This window comes from Paramacrobiotus metropolitanus, unplaced genomic scaffold (genome assembly GCF_019649055.1).
Source record: "Paramacrobiotus metropolitanus isolate TYO unplaced genomic scaffold, Prichtersi_v1.0 Parri_scaffold0000003, whole genome shotgun sequence".
In the NCBI taxonomy this organism is placed as follows: Eukaryota; Metazoa; Tardigrada; class Eutardigrada; order Parachela; family Macrobiotidae; genus Paramacrobiotus; species Paramacrobiotus metropolitanus.
The window spans coordinates 2,768,333-2,785,739 of NW_026570223.1; the positions used below are offsets into that span (position 1 = coordinate 2,768,333).

General features: G+C 42.2%; 5 protein-coding genes across 6 annotated transcripts in view; 2 read left to right on the forward strand and 3 right to left on the reverse strand.

The window, feature by feature from the left end:
• Nucleotides 1-235: 235 nt before the first annotated feature.
• Nucleotides 236-3,101, reverse strand: LOC129595045 (uncharacterized). The gene is made up of 3 exons (XM_055491957.1): nucleotides 2,048-3,101; nucleotides 1,150-1,672; nucleotides 236-998 (listed from the first exon to the last, which is right to left on the reverse strand). Exons 1-3 carry the CDS (start codon nucleotides 2,705-2,707, stop codon nucleotides 466-468), a joined length of 1,716 nt encoding a protein of 571 aa, XP_055347932.1. The 5' UTR covers nucleotides 2,708-3,101; the 3' UTR covers nucleotides 236-465.
• Nucleotides 3,102-3,310: 209 nt separating this feature from the next.
• LOC129593898 (uncharacterized) lies at nucleotides 3,311-5,775 on the reverse strand. Of its 2 annotated transcripts, none has more exons than XM_055490412.1 (5): nucleotides 5,318-5,775; nucleotides 5,180-5,254; nucleotides 4,560-4,800; nucleotides 3,838-4,231; nucleotides 3,311-3,748 (listed from the first exon to the last, which is right to left on the reverse strand). In XM_055490412.1, the coding sequence occupies exons 1-5, from the start codon at nucleotides 5,647-5,649 to the stop codon at nucleotides 3,576-3,578; spliced, it is 1,215 nt and encodes a 404-aa protein (XP_055346387.1). In that variant the 5' UTR covers nucleotides 5,650-5,775; the 3' UTR covers nucleotides 3,311-3,575. The 2 variants fall into 2 exon arrangements, with proteins under 2 accessions (XP_055346387.1, XP_055346378.1); XM_055490403.1 differs by having other exon boundaries at nucleotides 3,311-3,751.
• A 208-nt stretch (nucleotides 5,776-5,983) lies between these two features.
• On the forward strand, nucleotides 5,984-7,687 carry LOC129593911 (holocytochrome c-type synthase-like). Its single transcript, XM_055490421.1, has 2 exons — nucleotides 5,984-6,771; nucleotides 7,238-7,687. Exons 1-2 carry the CDS (start codon nucleotides 6,167-6,169, stop codon nucleotides 7,521-7,523), a joined length of 891 nt encoding a protein of 296 aa, XP_055346396.1. The 5' UTR covers nucleotides 5,984-6,166; the 3' UTR covers nucleotides 7,524-7,687.
• LOC129593890 (matrix metalloproteinase-14-like) lies at nucleotides 7,651-12,649 on the reverse strand. The gene is made up of 9 exons (XM_055490390.1): nucleotides 12,203-12,649; nucleotides 11,969-12,095; nucleotides 11,098-11,235; nucleotides 10,318-10,551; nucleotides 10,183-10,233; nucleotides 9,580-10,110; nucleotides 8,584-8,720; nucleotides 8,156-8,297; nucleotides 7,651-8,006 (listed from the first exon to the last, which is right to left on the reverse strand). Exons 1-9 carry the CDS (start codon nucleotides 12,308-12,310, stop codon nucleotides 7,651-7,653), a joined length of 1,824 nt encoding a protein of 607 aa, XP_055346365.1. The 5' UTR covers nucleotides 12,311-12,649.
• Nucleotides 12,650-13,534: 885 nt separating this feature from the next.
• LOC129595176 (mucin-2-like) overlaps nucleotides 13,535-17,407 on the forward strand; it is a 71,757-nt gene continuing 67,884 nt past the window's right edge. Inside the window, exons 1-10 of the mRNA XM_055492100.1 lie at nucleotides 13,535-13,668; nucleotides 13,825-13,915; nucleotides 14,055-14,175; nucleotides 14,565-14,948; nucleotides 15,025-15,172; nucleotides 16,217-16,304; nucleotides 16,422-16,551; nucleotides 16,635-17,009; nucleotides 17,072-17,207; nucleotides 17,276-17,366. Coding sequence (XP_055348075.1) covers nucleotides 13,575-13,668; nucleotides 13,825-13,915; nucleotides 14,055-14,175; nucleotides 14,565-14,948; nucleotides 15,025-15,172; nucleotides 16,217-16,304; nucleotides 16,422-16,551; nucleotides 16,635-17,009; nucleotides 17,072-17,207; nucleotides 17,276-17,366 — 1,658 coding nt within the window. The 5' untranslated portion in view covers nucleotides 13,535-13,574. The remainder of the gene's footprint in view (nucleotides 13,669-13,824; nucleotides 13,916-14,054; nucleotides 14,176-14,564; nucleotides 14,949-15,024; nucleotides 15,173-16,216; nucleotides 16,305-16,421; nucleotides 16,552-16,634; nucleotides 17,010-17,071; nucleotides 17,208-17,275; nucleotides 17,367-17,407) is intronic.

Genomic DNA, 17,407 nt, shown 5'->3' on the forward strand with positions numbered 1-17,407 from the left:
TGTACTTAACAATATTTTTTGAAATTGTGCACCTTGATGATGTTGGAGAGGTCGAGATGTTACACTTTAGTATTGCAACAACTCAAAGCATTACGACGAATACAACGCTGAATACAACTGTTCATAAGACTTAAAAGTACACAATTACACTATAGTATTTGGATAAAAGAAATCCACTTTGCGAAAACGAAAGAAGGAACAAAAGGAAACTCATCAGAGACCGGATCCACGTAAGCAACTGTTAAAAAATTCACTTCGCGTCACCGAACATGCTAGGACACTAGATCACTTGACAAAACATTACACAAAGTTAAAATATCGCACAATGAAAGAAACTGTAAAATAAAACTCATATCATTCAAAAAAGTAAGATCCATCCACCATGTTCGCACGGGATTTACGTAGCTGCATCATGATCATTCAATAAGCAATAGAAAATCGACATTATATCGCGCATTATACAGTTCACGCGTGGTCGTTGTGCGGTCGCAGTAGTTTGACAATTTCCAGCATCAGCTTATTCTGCTCCTGCTGAGCACGAATCTGCAATTCCTGCATTTCGGCATGACATTTTAACTGTAATTCATGGCGTTTGTATTCCGCTTCACGGTCTTTATCTCGCTGTTCTGTCTCGAATGCCAAACGCTGCACGGCCATTTCCCTCTCGAATTTATCCCGAGCTAGCATAATGTCAATCTCCAATTTGCGCCGCATCTGTTCTTCAGTGAAGCGCTGCTTTGCTAAGTTGATTTCTTCTTTCCACAGTTCTAATTTCTGCAGTTCGGTGTCCCTTTTATTATTGGAGGGCAGCGGTCGAGTTGAAATATCATCTAAGACGTTAATACCGGTTCGCTCGTCTTCGGAGATGCTGGCAGACGAGACGGGATCTCCGTATCCGCGTCTGAGGTATGGGGATGAGTTGCTATTGATAAAGTGTGGAAAAGAAGACGATCCTGCGTGTTCGCAGTGAAGTTCGCCATTGCCAAACGCATCGAGACCTGTAACGTAGGAGCACATGTTTATAACATGAACGAGTTTCCAAAATCTACAAAATCATACCTGCCCATACCGGTAATAAATTTCATAGGTGTAGTTTATTTGATAAAATTTAGTGCAAATACTGTTTAACATAGATCTTTGATTCCCTACCATGGTGACCGTCAGAGTAGTCCAGATCTTCATCCAAATCCTGATATGCCACATCCGCCAACTTTTGCCGGGGACTGGTTATTTTACTTTCGTTTTCTTCACTGGATAAACCAAAATCATCTTCGTTGAGTGCCAGGGAGTGCGATCCATTGATGGATCGCTCATGTGCGCCAGAATCCAAATGTGCGTGTCCGTAGTATTCATCGTCAGCGATGTCGTCTCCCAGATCATTATCGTACTCAATAAGAGGAACTGCAACGGGCGTCAGGACTCTTCTATTGCTACCAGTGTCATTCAAATCAGATATCCTTTCGTCGGTTGCGGTTGTATATAGCTTCTGCTGGGTTCCGCCTGTAAAACTAATTGTAGGCTTCTTGTTCGGCGGTGCGGATGAGAAAGTGGCGGCCCCGGTGGATTTAGGTGTCGATTGTATTTTAGTTGTGTATGTGGAATTTGTTGATTGAATAATCATTTTCAAGCCTTTTCGAGGCGGTGCATTTTTCCCGGTAGAATTCCGATCCGCCTGAAAAGCAGCACACTTTATAAGTAGCAGTATTATCGCAAATTCCATCCATTCTCGTAACCAGACGCAAAATACATGCACGGCATAGTGGGAGTACATTAGTGTACACACATTAGTGAACGGTACATTAGCGTAATCTGTTTAAATTTTAACAACCAAAATTTAATAATGCTAAAACATTAAATTATCTGGCCACTAATCTAAACCAACATAACAATATTACCCTGCAGAAACCACTGTTTTGAATAACTTTCGGATTTTATTGCGATTTCTATACTTAAAGTTGAATTTGCAGCCACACCCGTGCCATTTTAAGTTATTGCGTGTAATAAAAGCACCCCAACTGCTTAAAACTTCCCCAACAAATTCACGCACCTGTTCCTGATGTGTCGCAGCCATTCCATCCGCCTGCAGATTTCCCTGCCAGTCCACATTGGACCGTTCATTCCCCATCAAACCATGACTAGGCGCCATCGAATACGACACAGGCGACTTGCGGCTGTAGCACGATCTCTGCCCATAGACACCCTGCTTAACAATGCTCTCCAGCTGATCCAACAAGGCATCTTTCTCCATTTCCATACTGGTCGTCGGATTGTACTTGGACGACCGTTTGCGTTCGCGATGTGCCCGTAGATTGCGTCGCAAGCGCTGCCGTACAACTTTGATGTTAGTGTTTAAACCTTCCTTCTGCAGGCGCTTCATCACCTGCTTCCACACTGGTCCGCGATCCACTTTGGCAAACTGATACGGATTCTCCGCCAACACAGCGCGGACGATCACCAACAGATCACGATCGGTGCGATGCGGACCAAACAGGGCGGCCTCGGATTTGGTGAGGGCCTGGCCGTTCGTAGTTACGGCCGCGGAGGGCAGGGGAGGGTTGCGCGGGGCCATGGGCATGTCGGCGGGGCGTATGCGAATGCCTCGATTGCCCCGATGGAGTTCCGTAGTGGCAGATGCCTCGGGACGGGCTAAAGACGGGATTGTTGCTGCGGGCAGACGCTGCAGATCGCCCATGCTGGATGCCAACATCAGTGCACAGACAGCAAATGCTGATGTTTGAAAGATTTGAGTGTTAACTCAATGAGACAGAGGACTGTAAAATTATCGATTTTGGAGGCCTTCTGTGTACAATCGGGCTTTTCACCGCTTTTGGAGGCTCTGCAGCCTGTGCTTGTCCCAGTCGCAGTCTCACACTGTCACTCGCAACCTCCAGAATCCAGGCACCTTCTTTAATGCTGTCATTACTGTAAATTCTGGATTCTTGTCTTCCAAGTCGCAATTTCAGCTCGCAGCATAAACCGCTTTAAAGAAACTGCAATAGTCAGTGTATAATTTAGGAAACTGCATGAATAAATTAAAATAACTTCATGCAAATTAAACTTTCTGTGCAATGGCAAAAAAGGCCTAAAAAGGCACAGCGACAACTGCGATATGGAATGATCGATAAAACTCACAATTCAAAATCGGAAGTCCGTCGAGTATACTGTACTCACTATCTTAGCGGCTGCTACGTGAATAAAAATAATTTTCAAATCGATATTCGAATTATTTAGCATTTATTTAGCATTTATTATTTATCAGTTTTATCAACCGGTGACCTATTGTGCTACACTGATCTGAACATACTCGCACATTTATTTTTTAAACTGTTGTGAGACCAGAAATGGTGCACATTTTATTTTCACGGACAACATTTTGTAAAAACGCAAAACAGGTATAATAATAAATACATACAGTATAAAACTATAAAAACCGCACGCATAGAAGACCCCATATCGGGGTATCACAATTTTCAAAAAAGACAACCTTCAAACAGCTCGCCCCAAGGAAACTGGTACATAACACTGGATAAAATAAAAATCTTTTCTGAAATTGCGTGACGGACTATAACGCTGGGCTACACAGGATCTTTTAGCGCCATTACTCTGACATATTGAAGAGCTTTGCGCGCCGCGCTATATCGAGCGTCCTTAGGAGTGGATCCACATCCCAGTAGCCGAATAGGATTTTTGATCGGTAATTTGAGAATACAATAAGCCGTATAATTATCTCTCAACTTGGTGCCCACATCTTCTGCAAGCAACAGTTAAAGAAAATTTCTTTACGTCTCTGCAAACCAACCGTTAATCACCCCACTCTTTCACAAGACAAGGGCTTACTTTTTTTCACAGTTTCATTTTCACCACCGGAATCATAATCATCTTCGGAATGCTTTTGTGGAACACCACTCTGGCGATAAAGCGGCAATTTCAACATCCGGGCGGTAATTTCCGGTGAGATTTCCCCATCACTATCTATATTATGGGAGGATAGGTCCTCCATCAAACTTTCGAACTGCATCTCAAAGTGACACTCTTTAATAATGCTACGCAAAAAGATTTCCGGGTTAGCGATTTCGTCCACTGAGCCGATATTCTTCAGCATATCGATGCTCTGAGCACCGGCGATCTCGAGGATTTTGGGAACGCCACTGTAGCAAAAATCAATGCCGGATGCGTATGGTTCCGATCCCATCAGTTCGAGGCTGTTAGTATTCCATACCGAAGACGGATCCTGCAAACAAACTCACGGTTTGCACAGGACGTACCTATACGAGTACAGTTTTCTATGGTATTTTTCTTTCCATAAAACAAGATAAACTGATAAAAATACCCACTTACACAAGAGATTACAGTACGGGTATGCAAAATTATCCACAGACTGCAGTATTTCGTACACGGTGCACGTTATTATGTTAGTTCAGAAAAAATACAAATAAAAATGAGTCGCCAATAAAGACTACGAATAAAAACCGCGCGAAATTCTTGGGAAAGTCCAGACACCGTTCCGAGATGCATTACAAAATTTACAAATTGTCTGTATTAACAAGTGTAAGCTTTACCAGGGGACGGCCAGTGCGTAATGAATATTTGTACATAATTTCCGGCTGATAACGCATGTTTTCGTGCATCTCCAGAGCAGCCAGCCTTTTGGCTTCCTTTTTTGATTTGGACGTAGCAAACGTTTTGAACTTGGCGAAGTAACACGACACCGTAAAGCGCGGATCATGGGCTGGACCGGTTTTCTGTTCGTCGACGACTTTCGGATGCGGCCATCCCATAATCAGGCTGATTTCGATTAAGCTGCAAAACAGTTTAAGTTCTGGCTAGTGAAGTATTCGTAACAAATACAGAGTGCCACACTGCTGTCCAGTCACCAGTCTTTCTTACGTAATAAATTATAAGCGTATAATGCGTATTCAACTATTCATATGTACTTTTACGTTGTGTTCTGAGGTTAAATTTAAAATTTTCTTAGGAATTTCTTTATTACAGAACGTTTACACTGTAAACGTGCTGTAAACTTTACAGCATATAGAAGTGAGAATATACATGCAGATGCAGTACTGCAGTAATCTGCTGCTACACGTACAAATTATTTCAAGTACAACACGAAAAAATAAAAATAATCAATACAATTTAAAAATCGCGGGTAAATAAAAATAAACAAAATGTAACTTACTCTCCCAAAGGATTGATTTGATTGGTCACTGGAATTGGAGTGTATGTATTTCGGTTGCGTTCTTTGTCTTTTATCCTGAAAAATGATCCTAACTGTATTACTGCAATCAGCAAGAACTATTACAGCGGGTCGTCTTACGGAATTGCGCCTGGATTACTTCTGGAACAACCATCCACAACATTGCCAATAACTTTTGCTGATTCAAATCCAGCCTTGCTTTCCATAATCTTCAAATCCTCCAGACTTAATTCACCCATTTCCAAAAGGATTTTCTTCGCGGCTTCTTGCTTGGCGGTCTGCTTTTTCGAACCCCGACCATCAGCCTGATATTTCCCAGCTACAGCGCGGATAATAAACACGGGATCATGACAGGGGCCTTCAACTTTCAGCAAATCGTAATCGGGAATTATGTTATCACGACTGCACACCTCTCCCAAGGCTGCGACGAACGATAAAATTCGGTTCGCCATAATCGTCCGGAAACTGCACGGTTAACTTAACATTATAAAAGAAAGCTTGTGAACGACCCGCGACAACTACCAAACTAACGATTAAGAAAAAGTACTTCCGAACTACGAAATCAGGCATATCACCGAATACCGATAACCATTTGCAAAACTTTCGGAAGCTGCAGCTGGATGCGTGGTGTCGCGGTACCAATTCCAAAAGCCTATGATGAATAATTCCATTGGAATATTAGAAAAGTAGATATGTACCCCGATTCCACTGTGGATGGTAGTTCCATTTCAGATAGCCAGTTGAAGTTGAAGGTGTGACCGATTTCGTAATCACCGATTCACATTTTTTACTTTTAGCAGTGTTTTGTGATTCAGTGCTTTAATTAAATTCTTAATTTTTAAGGATTTACGTAAAATTTAGTAGCGAATTTCTTATCAGTTTTTGTGTCGCTTGATATGTTATGTGCGTGGCGAAGGTCTGTCTATAACTACATACTGTTTTTGAATTTGAAGGATTTTTTGAACTACGATGGGGAATTCACCGTCCGTAGTGCATTCGGAGCAGAGAGCTGCAAACGGGGAACCCATTGCGCCATCTCTTCCGCAGGCCGTTTCCTCTTCGCCACCTGCAGTTCGACACTATGAAGGCAACATTAGTGAATGCCCCATGCACGCCGAACTGGCTAACAAAGAGAATCGCACCAGTAAGGCGTCGCTGGTATCAGAATGCCCCATAAAAGGCGAGAAACCCAGCGACATCGACCCGATGAACATGATGCCTCCTCCCAACCAGAGACCGTCGCCTGAACAGCCCTTTCCACTACCGACGGCACGACAGGAGTCATCCATACCGAAATTTGATACGAAGGACGGTGAGAAATGGGTATATCCATCGCAGCAGATGTTCTGGAATGCCATGTTAAGAAAAGGCTGGAGATGGCAGGAGGCGGACATTTCCGCCAATGATATGGCTCATATAATACGGATTCACAATGTTAATAACGAAGTCGCATGGCAGGAGGTGCTAAAGTGGGAAGCTCTGCATATGAACGAATGTGCATGCCCGAGACTGAAGAAATTCGGCGGAAAGGCGCAAGAGTTCTCACCGCGTGCTCGAATTCGCTCCTGGTTGGGGTAAGGTTTTATATAGCTGAGAATTATGTTGAATGCAGCATGCTGCATTCAAGTTCTGTTGAAGAAGGATAATTTTACTTTGAAAATAATTGCAGTTTGTTCTGTTCGTCTTTTCCTGGATAATATATTTATATCAGTAGCCTGTACTTCCTTGCTTTTAACGCACGAAGTGACGAAGGACTTATCACTCATGTAAATTCAATTTGATCCGTCTTATTAAAATTGTCGCTGGTATCTCTTTTGTGCCGGGCACTTGCCACTTATCAGTACATCGCTGTGCGTGCGTATTGTTTTTCAAAATTGTGTATCCTGTTTGGTATTTTGGCTGTCTATTGGGCTTTACTTCCTGGTCTTGTCTGGCGGAGTGTGTTATTAGTGGTAAATTACTAATTTGGCAAATGTGCCACGAAAGTATTTGTACTACATTAAATTTTGATATTATTTTGGCAAGTCTTTATGCTGGCAGATATGAGCTGCCATTTGACCGGCACGACTGGATTGTGGATCGTTGTGGAAAAGAAGTCCGATACATCATCGATTATTACGATGTGGGAGAAGTTAACAGCCAAACTGGCAAATTTGCCGTTCTGGATGTGCGACCGGCATTTGATTCCTTCGGAGCCATGTGGGACCGAATGCGTGTGTCCTACTGGCGTTTCCGACACGGCGATCATGGAAAACCGCAACAGCTATCACCGCAAGAAGTGCTGCAGCAAAATGTTCCTGCTCAGAATGCCAAAGCGTCCGCGTGAATTAATCTGGTGTCGCATTGTATTGTTGCAGTGTTTTTTTGTGGCCGTCTGTTACGAGGAAGCAGTTTTTGCCTTTGGTGCTCTTTTGTTTTGCTGTGGTTTGTTACAGTTTAGCCAAATAATGTGGTCAACCAAGATCTTTATTTATAAATCTTGCCGACGTATTTCGACGCATAAACGTATCGGGTATCTTCTGTACAGTGGAGAGCTTTTCGCTTTCCTTCGCTGTAAATCGCAATGATTTGACAGCATCACAGCCAAACCACCAGATATTCGTGGTACGAGGATAGCTTGGGTCGACACGGAAATTGCGATCGTCGAAGCGATAATAAGAATTGTCAACAAAAAAATAAGTTTTGCCATTCTTCCATTGAAAGGCCGCTTCTATTTTCTTGGGCAGGCCGGACCACACTGACAACGGACGGGGATAGGAGCTGGCAACTGGCGGATTGCTGCCACGATCATAACGCCAATATCGTTCGCCTGAAAATAATAATTTAAAATTTACTGCATGTAATGTCGAATGTTGATGCTTTTTAAGGGCAGGAATAGGCAGCATATGTCATGTACTAGATAACAAAACAAAACTAAAATTCGCCGATACAGCAACATTAAAAGACAGTAGCCCTGACCTTTGATGAAATAGGTCTTGTCGTTTCCTCCCCATACAAACGCAGCATCGATATTATCAGGTATCCCCGCAAAGCCATCTCGAATCTGTTTGGGATATCCAGGATCGATGGCATTGTCTTGCCATCTCCAATAGTAACTGCCCTGAGATTACCACAAATTATGCTAAGATTATTAATCGCTTCGCACTTATCTCGTTACTGTTACTCAAACTTTCTCGGTCAAGTGCATATTCTCATCATAAGCATCATATTATGTATCTACGTAATATATAAACAGTATGTGCTTGCTATCGCGAAGGTAAAGCAAAATGTTTACGTTTTTAGATTTGGACATCATTTGGTCATAACATGCAACATGAGTCTTGTGTAACAGTTACGACTACCTTGCGCTCTGTAGTAATTAGTAATTTGAAAAGGTTATTTAATACTTTAAAGAAGTAGATTTTGCCGTCCGGCCAGGAGAGCGCGGCATCCAAATGCGACGGCAATCCTCCCCATCCTTCAGAAATCCGTCGAGGATATCCAGGTATTACATCGGTGTCGGCTAATTTCCAGTAATATTCACCTAAAAGATTTATCTCATATATACTCATACTGGATAAATCATTTCACTCACTACTCAGCAGGCAATAAATAGTGCATTTTACAATATCTGCAGTAGGAGTACCTATACTCCGCGGTAAAATATTGTTGCTTTTGACCTCTCCTTATGCCAGGTAGTCGTGCACTTACCGTACCTAATGCGTTTTTGTGGCTTACCTCGATAGATTCAAAGATTTTTTCTGTTCTTTGAACTTTAAAACTGCCGTTAACATGAAGCATAAACTATCGTTAATCATCAGTTATATATTGTTCTCATGCTGTCAATGAATAGTATGTTCTCCTGTACGCGTCAATTTCACAAACCTGCTTTGTACACATGTGTATTGCACACTGACAACATGTATTCATAGAATGATAGTCGAAACTGTCAAATTTCTTTTTATTTTCTTTTATATTATAGGCCTTTTCCATTCCTCATGGTCAGTATTAATGGTATTAAAAATATTGAAATCCATTGGGGACTATAAATCTATAATGCGAACTAAATCGTGCGCCAAATCCAGAAAACTGCGACATTGCAGATGGTTTGCAGTCTGCTGTGTACAGATAAAATTTGCGAAGGTGGTACAAATTAGCATTTCATCCTGTTCTCTTATCACTTATTCATGCAGCAGCTCACCTTGCTAATGATAAAATTGAATAAAATTACCTCGCAAAACCCTTTGGTAAGCAAAAATACACACTGATTTTGCGTCAAAATTTTGCTAGTTTTTCTACTCTACTGCTCGCAGTGGCCCTGCACGTTGAATACCTATATAGATATTAGAATGATATGTTCGTACTTCTGTCTTAACCGTCTACTCATACTGATTTTCGATTACCCCTAAAAACGAACGTCTCCCCGTGAACATTCATGGTAATAGCATCCATCCTATCCATCATACAAATATCCGGCATGGCTGACGTGCCGCCGAACCCGGGATCGGGCGGCGGCGGCGGCGGCTCCCATATATCCGTCCAAATCGGATAGCCCGGATTGACTGTATTGAAGAGATCCAAATCGGGTTGTACGGCCGGGTTCATGCCCGGATTGGGCTTAGGATTAGAGCCGCCGCCGGCCGCCTCTTCCGGCCCGCGCCGTCCGTTAGGCAATCGGGGCGGCCAGTTGCCGGCGGCCGCAGGCGGGGCGCTGACCGCCGTATCGGCGTGGACGTGCTTTTTGTAATTGTAGTTCTTTTTCGTCGGCATATCTCCGTACAAGGCCTGGATGGCGGCGATATCATCCTCGGCCAGGCGCAGTGTCGGTTTGTAGCCTCGATAGAACGGTGCCATTAGTGCACCTTGAACTTCAGAGTGCTCCAATCCAAGGGCATGACCTATCTCGTGAGCCGCCGTTTGCAGCAGATTCACACCTAATCATCACATTGCACAATTTAATTTTTGTCGAAGTATGGTGGCTTTCTCGTGCGTTCAGCTATAGTTACCGTTGTAAGAACTGAGAGTCCATCCCTCGTCATCATCGAAGTGAACGTCACCTTAATGCACACCAGCATGTAGTGCTTACTGCTTAATATTTTTGATACTGTAATTCAATCTCTTAATGCATAATTATGGTATACCTCCAAATTGTGGAAAGAACGCATGAGCCAGGGTTTTACCGGGTCCGTCAAATGGCTGACCATCGCCGTGATCCCCGGTGGCAAACAGCAATTCAATATGTACCGGACCATTGCGCTTATGGTTAAAGGTTAACGGAGTGAATTCACTCCACACTTTGAAAGCACGTCCAATTTCCAAATCTATAAGACTTCTCTCGAGATCCTGCGTATAACGGGCGATGTTGTAACTTAAATCTGCAAAATAATTTCATAATCGGCCATCCCGCGCTCATCAGCTATACTCACCTGCACAAGTCGAAACAGTCGTGTTATAAATGCGTACGACGTATTAATTCTTGTATTAACTATATTTTTCGTTATTACGAGTATACATGTACTGCTACTGCACTTCCACAACCAAAACAGTAAGGCGACAAAAAAGGAACCAATTCAAGTACTTCGTAAATAATATTAATATAGCAAATAGGGTGCAAAAAGTACTTGTACAATATCTCTACCTGTAAACACATTGCGAAATACCGTATTACAAATTTTAATCGCTAGCAACATTCCTAATTAAACGCGTTACCGACTAAAGATGGGTCAAAACCAAGCATCTCAAAAAGTACGGCGTAAATTTACGTGAATACTTCAGTCTGCGATATGTATCTTGAGAAACTGAAGTACTGCTGTAGGGAATTATTTACCTAGGTCAACTGCGGTATTCCCGTATGCGGAACTTAATATAAGAGAAAGTAACAACCCAGGCGAAATTTGGGCAGATACAAGTACGGAACGTACCTGTTGTACTCCATTTGCTTCCCTGAAGGGAAAATCGTTTGACTCTTCTGTCGACGGATGTTGTGTTGTGTGATAAAATATCTGGTACTCCGCAGCGCGGCAAATTCATTACTTCCATTGTTGCGGTGTCCATTTCGCCTACGCGACAATAAGAATATTATAAGTACGTAGTTTAGTCAGAGTTTTTATAATAAGCATTGCCGATTTAGCAGGAGGTGACGGCAATATTTTACTCGCGTATTAAACTGCATACACTTAATTTCAAATTCTTGTGTACCACTAATTGCTTTTTCTAAAACAGCTGATTTGCATTTCATTTTTATAGCTGCGCGTACTGAACACAAGTCAAACCAAAAACTCACCCTACTGTAGATTTCATTCACCCTACTGTAGATTTTGGTGGTGTAAATGGTTAAAAGTGATTCCGTATACGATACGATGAAGCGATCGTCATTATTATGAGGAAGTTTAAAAAAATCGCAACAGATTTAAGCTTTATAACATTTAAGCTTTAAAGTTTACCTGCTGTCCTCACTACCGAAGTACAATATTTGTATTTTACGCTTACACACGAGTAAATGTTTAGATTAGCCAATGTCCCAAAACAAGGTAATTCATGGTGAAGAACTTTCGAAAGTACTGTATAATCATTGTTAGATTCATTTAAGGCGTTCTTACGTTCAAATTTGTTGTAAGGGTACATTTTAAGTTGTGCGTTTTTAAAAAAATATGATAGAATTATGTACTCGTATATAACGTTGACATAAATATTTCTGCAGCTGCTGCATCTGTAGCGCTCGTATAATTAACACCCCACGCTTCGTGTGGACAGTGTATGCGCAATAATAGTTTGCTTGCTGCAAGCACTTACCGGTTTGCTCAAGACCGGCAAATTTTTGAAAGGCCTTCAACGCCTCGACAATACTGGAATATGAGAAGAAGGCTTGTGACGAGATTTGAGCAACTGGCTTCAAATATCCATAGCGTGTTAAATATTGCTGTAACAATAGTTTGTAAACGATACGGCATCTTCTTGTTGTTTATGACCTGTCGTCAAGAACTTAAGCGTTGACACTTTAGTCAAAATTGATACACATGGTCTTACAGAGGCCTGATATTCGGTCCGTATCGGTGCAAACGAATAAAACTTTAGCTCCACACAGAAGACGTATAGTAATCCTAACAACAACAGCCATCGTACAGAACCCAACATAGTGCATCACAAATAACCGATCAAAACCAGTCCTCTGCCTGGAACGAAACATGCAATCTTCCTTCTGGTGGCGACACATTGATAAAGGTCATCGTATCCGCATGTTCGCGTTTACGGTCGCATGCAACAGCATTAAACCAGGCAGACGTCTCAATTGCTGATTACATTAAGATACTCGTAGTACATAATCGTAATAATTATGACGATCACGATATATGGAGCAGAAACCACGGAAGATAGCAAACCAGCACATTATCTGAGCAATCTCGCTGTACGCAGCATAGCGATCCGGGTTTCCGTGCTCCAAACGGTGATGATGGTTAACAACAGCTACCACAAAAAATCTATCAGACTGTAATGTTCATCAGCTTCCTCTGGCTGTAAACAACCGGCCGGACATAACAAGGAAATTTAATCTACCCACCGATCATTGTAATGTTACTAGTTAGCCTTGACGTATGAAATATTATCAAGCGTGTATGAATTCTGTGCTGGACGGGCTAGAGTAACGGTCGCCGTTATGGCCGTTCTTTGCAACGTCAATATGGAGTTCGACCGCAAGACCTTATCGAACTTTCTTCGAGTATCGCCGATACGGCCGGAAATCCATGGAGTTTATGGTGCGGTAATTTGGTTACCGTGCATGTTCGTTTGGAAACTGATGCCTATCCATATTATTGTCGACAGATTTGCCGTTGTAGATGCTTGGCCCTGCATGCATGCCGGTACACCGCTTTAATATACCCAGACGCCAACCAATCACAATTGTTGCTTGGGTGAAAACTTGGGACTGCATGGCGCCATTTGCGATGTCCGGCGCTATGATGGTCTTGATAACTCGCTTGAAGAGAAACTTGTGGTTTTATAGAATAAAGTAAAGAAGTTGGACCTGCTAGAAATGTGCAGTGGTTTCTTAATTTTGCCTTTTCAGCAAACATGACATACGCGTGGCTTAAAGCTATTCCACAGTACATGTATCCACAAAACATTAAAAACTGCTGGAAAAGCTATGAAATCTGCTGTAACGAATAAAATTCCGTAGTGATTCATTATAAAACACCACATCAGGGCCTTCCAGGCGGAATTCGGCTAAAGATGCTTAATCGAATGCTAATGTGGACGAATGTCGCGCGGCTGCGACAAATGTGCGTTGCAAACCGACCAGCTCGGTGTATAACAACAATCAAGAAGTATATTAAGGAATGACGAGAGAAAATTGACCGTCTTTTGGTAGGGTTCAATATTGGAACGACGTTAGTCCAAAATGAAGTCTCTAATATTGTTAACCTTTACCGCAGCCCTTTCATACAATGCCGTTTTATTGTCGGCCCAGACAACTGTCGAAAGCCCACCGACTGGTATAACTTACTGTTCCTTACGCCGCCTATTATTTATTTACTTTTTAACGATTTCTGATTCGGGATTTCGCAATTGCGGCGTGGTTAATTTTGTTACTGGTTTCTTGCTCTTTTATTTTGACGATGCGATTGGATAACTGTTTTCTGTGGTTATAGACTTCGGTTGCACGAAACCTTTCGATGCAGTGGATTTAGGTCCTGACAATTTGTACTATTTTTTCATTGGATCATACCTGTATACCGTAGAGTGAGTGGACACTGGACATATTGTGATGAACATTTAAGCTATTCATCACGAATTTATACAATCAACGCTTTCGTAAATGATTTCCATGTAATTAATGCATACACCGCTTGGATTATGGAATGACTGTTGTTTTTCATAGCTCAACTACCAATGCTACAGTTGGACCACGTCTTATTTCGGATTACTTCCAAGGCGTCTCATTGCCTATTTTAGCCGCGTTTACCATCGGACCTTTGAATGCGGCCATGTACATTATTGATGTAAGTGGCCCTTACTTTTCGGATCTGTATAACAATCCATACAAATATGTCGTTTTATATTTTAATCATGAATAAATGCCAATTTACTATCATAAATTTGCCAGGTTAAAACGGCAAACAATATCTCGAATATTAATGCTGTACATTCTTTTGGTAATGAGTACTTTATACTACAAGGAATTAAAATCGTCATATCCTATGGTGCGACGATATAATAGAATAGATACAATTGTACGTAGTTCAGTAGTTGTATCAAACGCAAATCGTTTTTGTAAGAAAATGTTTATAACTTACATGTTTTATTCATTTGTTAGCACAGCACAAATATACAGTATTAATCTATGAAGTTAATAAGAATTGCTAAATAGTTAAATTGTTCATCGCCATAGAGTGATCCTGTTAATAATCTCAAACGATACAAATTTACCACTTCGGCGCCGCATCCAGTGGACGGTGTAGCGGTATCCGCATCTTCAAAGTTCATGAGCGGTCTTCCTAATCCGATCAAAGCGGCTCTTACGACGTACCAACCAGCGCGGGTTTATTTATTCGGAGGTTCTTCCAGTTCACCAACAATATACATCTACAATTTTAACCCAAACGCTGCAGTCTTCACTTACTCCCAGCAGTACACGCCGTCGCAGTGGGCATGGGGTGGAGCTGATATTAATAGTGCAACTATGTTCTATAATGCTTCCGACGGTACAAAAACATCGAATTATCTCTATCATTCAGGCGGTTCGGTTGCAGCGTTAAACAGCGGATTAACTGCGGTACGTTCACGGTATTTTTCTTATTAGATTCAATCCAGTGCTTTCGCAAGTAAGTCAATAACCCTCTGTGATGCAGTACATGTCCCCGAGTTCCCCGACGCCCATGAACAGTTGTCCCTCATGGCTGCCACCACAGTTAAGCGGTTGTTGTCAAAGCCCTACTACCACGTTAACCACAACGCTTGCGACCACTACGACCCCAGCAGCAAGCACCACCACGTCTGGTAAGCCTCTAAATCTAGCTTTGACAACTCGACTACCTCGACCAAATCGTTACTCGAAAAACAAAAGGTCACCAAGCTGCGGTCGCTTATTGCGGTATTTTGCGCAAAGTATTTTCGATTTTAACTCGTCATATCGCCTGCATGAAGTTAACTAAAGACAGCAAAACTGCAAGAGCTCTTTTAAACCGTTGACGCAAAATCTGAATGAAAATATAACGATGTATGCATAATACATAAACACTTACAGCGAGAGATCGTATTATGTCAGGGCCAGTCAGGCCGCCGCAGGACCAGAAGGTCACGCTTTGCGCGATGCATTCATTTGAGCGTACTCAGAGTAGTAAAAATACAATTTTGAAATACTTACTCCCTAGAGTAGAGTAGAGGAGTGGAGTCCCTTCTGTACATGCATGTACTGCAAATTGTAAGTACTATGTATTATGGTGGAGCTGCTCCTCCATCTTTGAGATTTCGAAAACAGCGTACAGCGGCTGTAGTCTCGATTTTTGTTTTTGAAAAGCACAGGTTTATTTACTTTTTTACTGCAAGTGTCACGAAGTTAAATCGTACGCGTACCTCAAGTTCTCAACACACTTATCGTACTCAACGTCAACGTAGTTGTAAACCTATACTTACGCGTATCCTACCGCTTCGTACGTGATAAAATTTGGATTAATAATAAGCACATAAATTATACCTATTAGGCTGTTACTAATTACAATGTATCTTATACCAGGTTAAAATACGTACGGTTGTTGGAAGAGTTGATGCGAAGGCCATGTGCCATAGCATGCCGTCAGCGGACAGCGGCATGCTATGGCCCATGGCTGCTGCATGGAAACAAAAAAACATTAATTTTGATGAAAAAATTTTACTGAACACTATCGAATGTTTTCACGCAGTTGGTTCTGATTTATAAAATGGGTACGACCTTATCAATAATGAGAATTGCTATGGTAGTATAATGCAACAAGTGAACTGGAGAATTTCTGCCATTGTTACTGATATTAATTTTCATTACAGTACTTATTATTTCACACCTAGGTCCTTGCGCAAATGGTTACGACGCCGTGGACTTAGCTCCGGATAACAAGTATTATTTTTTCACTGGATCCACGGTTTCCACTGTTGAGTAAGTTTCGCTTCGTTATGGCTAGACCTTCAGCTGTCGCTCTGGAGCTGCGAATTTGCAAACTTGTACTTTGCTTTCAATGATTAAAGCCAACAAGAAATTACTGTCCTTTTGCAGGAAGCTGACGCCTGACACACCTACAACTGCAGTACCAATCAGTACTTTGTTCCAAAACATTACCGGTCGAGTAATTGCGGTATTTTCAACTGGGCCATCTCCTGCTTTGGCCAGAATGTACATCATTGATGTAAGCATAAATGTGTATGTGCTACTACAGGCACAGTCCACATATAGAGTTTACGGTTGTTGATGTTGTATTAACTTATTTAGTCCCATGCGACCACACCGGTCAAAATCTTCCGAATGACGGATCAAGTGCCCCGTGGTCCCTTAACCATAACAGATTTCAGCCTTTTCCCTTCAGCAGCCGCGAATATCCCGATGCCTCTCCTGTCGGCGTTTTCCTCAATTAATCCGGCTCGCGTCAACTTTATCGGTGGTTTACCGGGCAATAGGAAAGTAGGGTCGTACACATACTACCTGGCCGGGGGAACGTTCACTCCGATGGGTACAACGACTGTCCTGCATTCGGCGTGGAATGATGATATCACGGCAGCTACAATGCATTACAACACCAACGGCGGAGCCATTACATACTATGGATTTTCACAGTATCAGACTGCACGATTGGATGCGGCTTCAACTGTAAGTCAGCCAGACAACCAACGAAAGGGGCAGATTAGGTCTTCATCTCTTATGGGCCATAGGTTCAAATAGGACCTACGGATAGTGGAACTTGTCCGACGTGGCAACCCAGCATGTTCAGCAGTTGTTGTAGCAGTATGACATCCGTGGCCACGACCACACCGGTACCAGCTACCACAACAATTCCACCACCACAGCGTTAGTGCGGATAATAGAATGCGCACCAAGCTTTCTGGCAAACGGTTTCATGCGAGTTGGTTTTGTAGCATTCTCCTGTACGACCACTCCAGATGCTATTGATTTGGCACCCGATAGCCAGTACTACTTTTTCGTCGGTTATTACTTCTACACAGTGCAGTAAGTTGGATATTGTTGAAGTTTAATTAGCACTGTATATC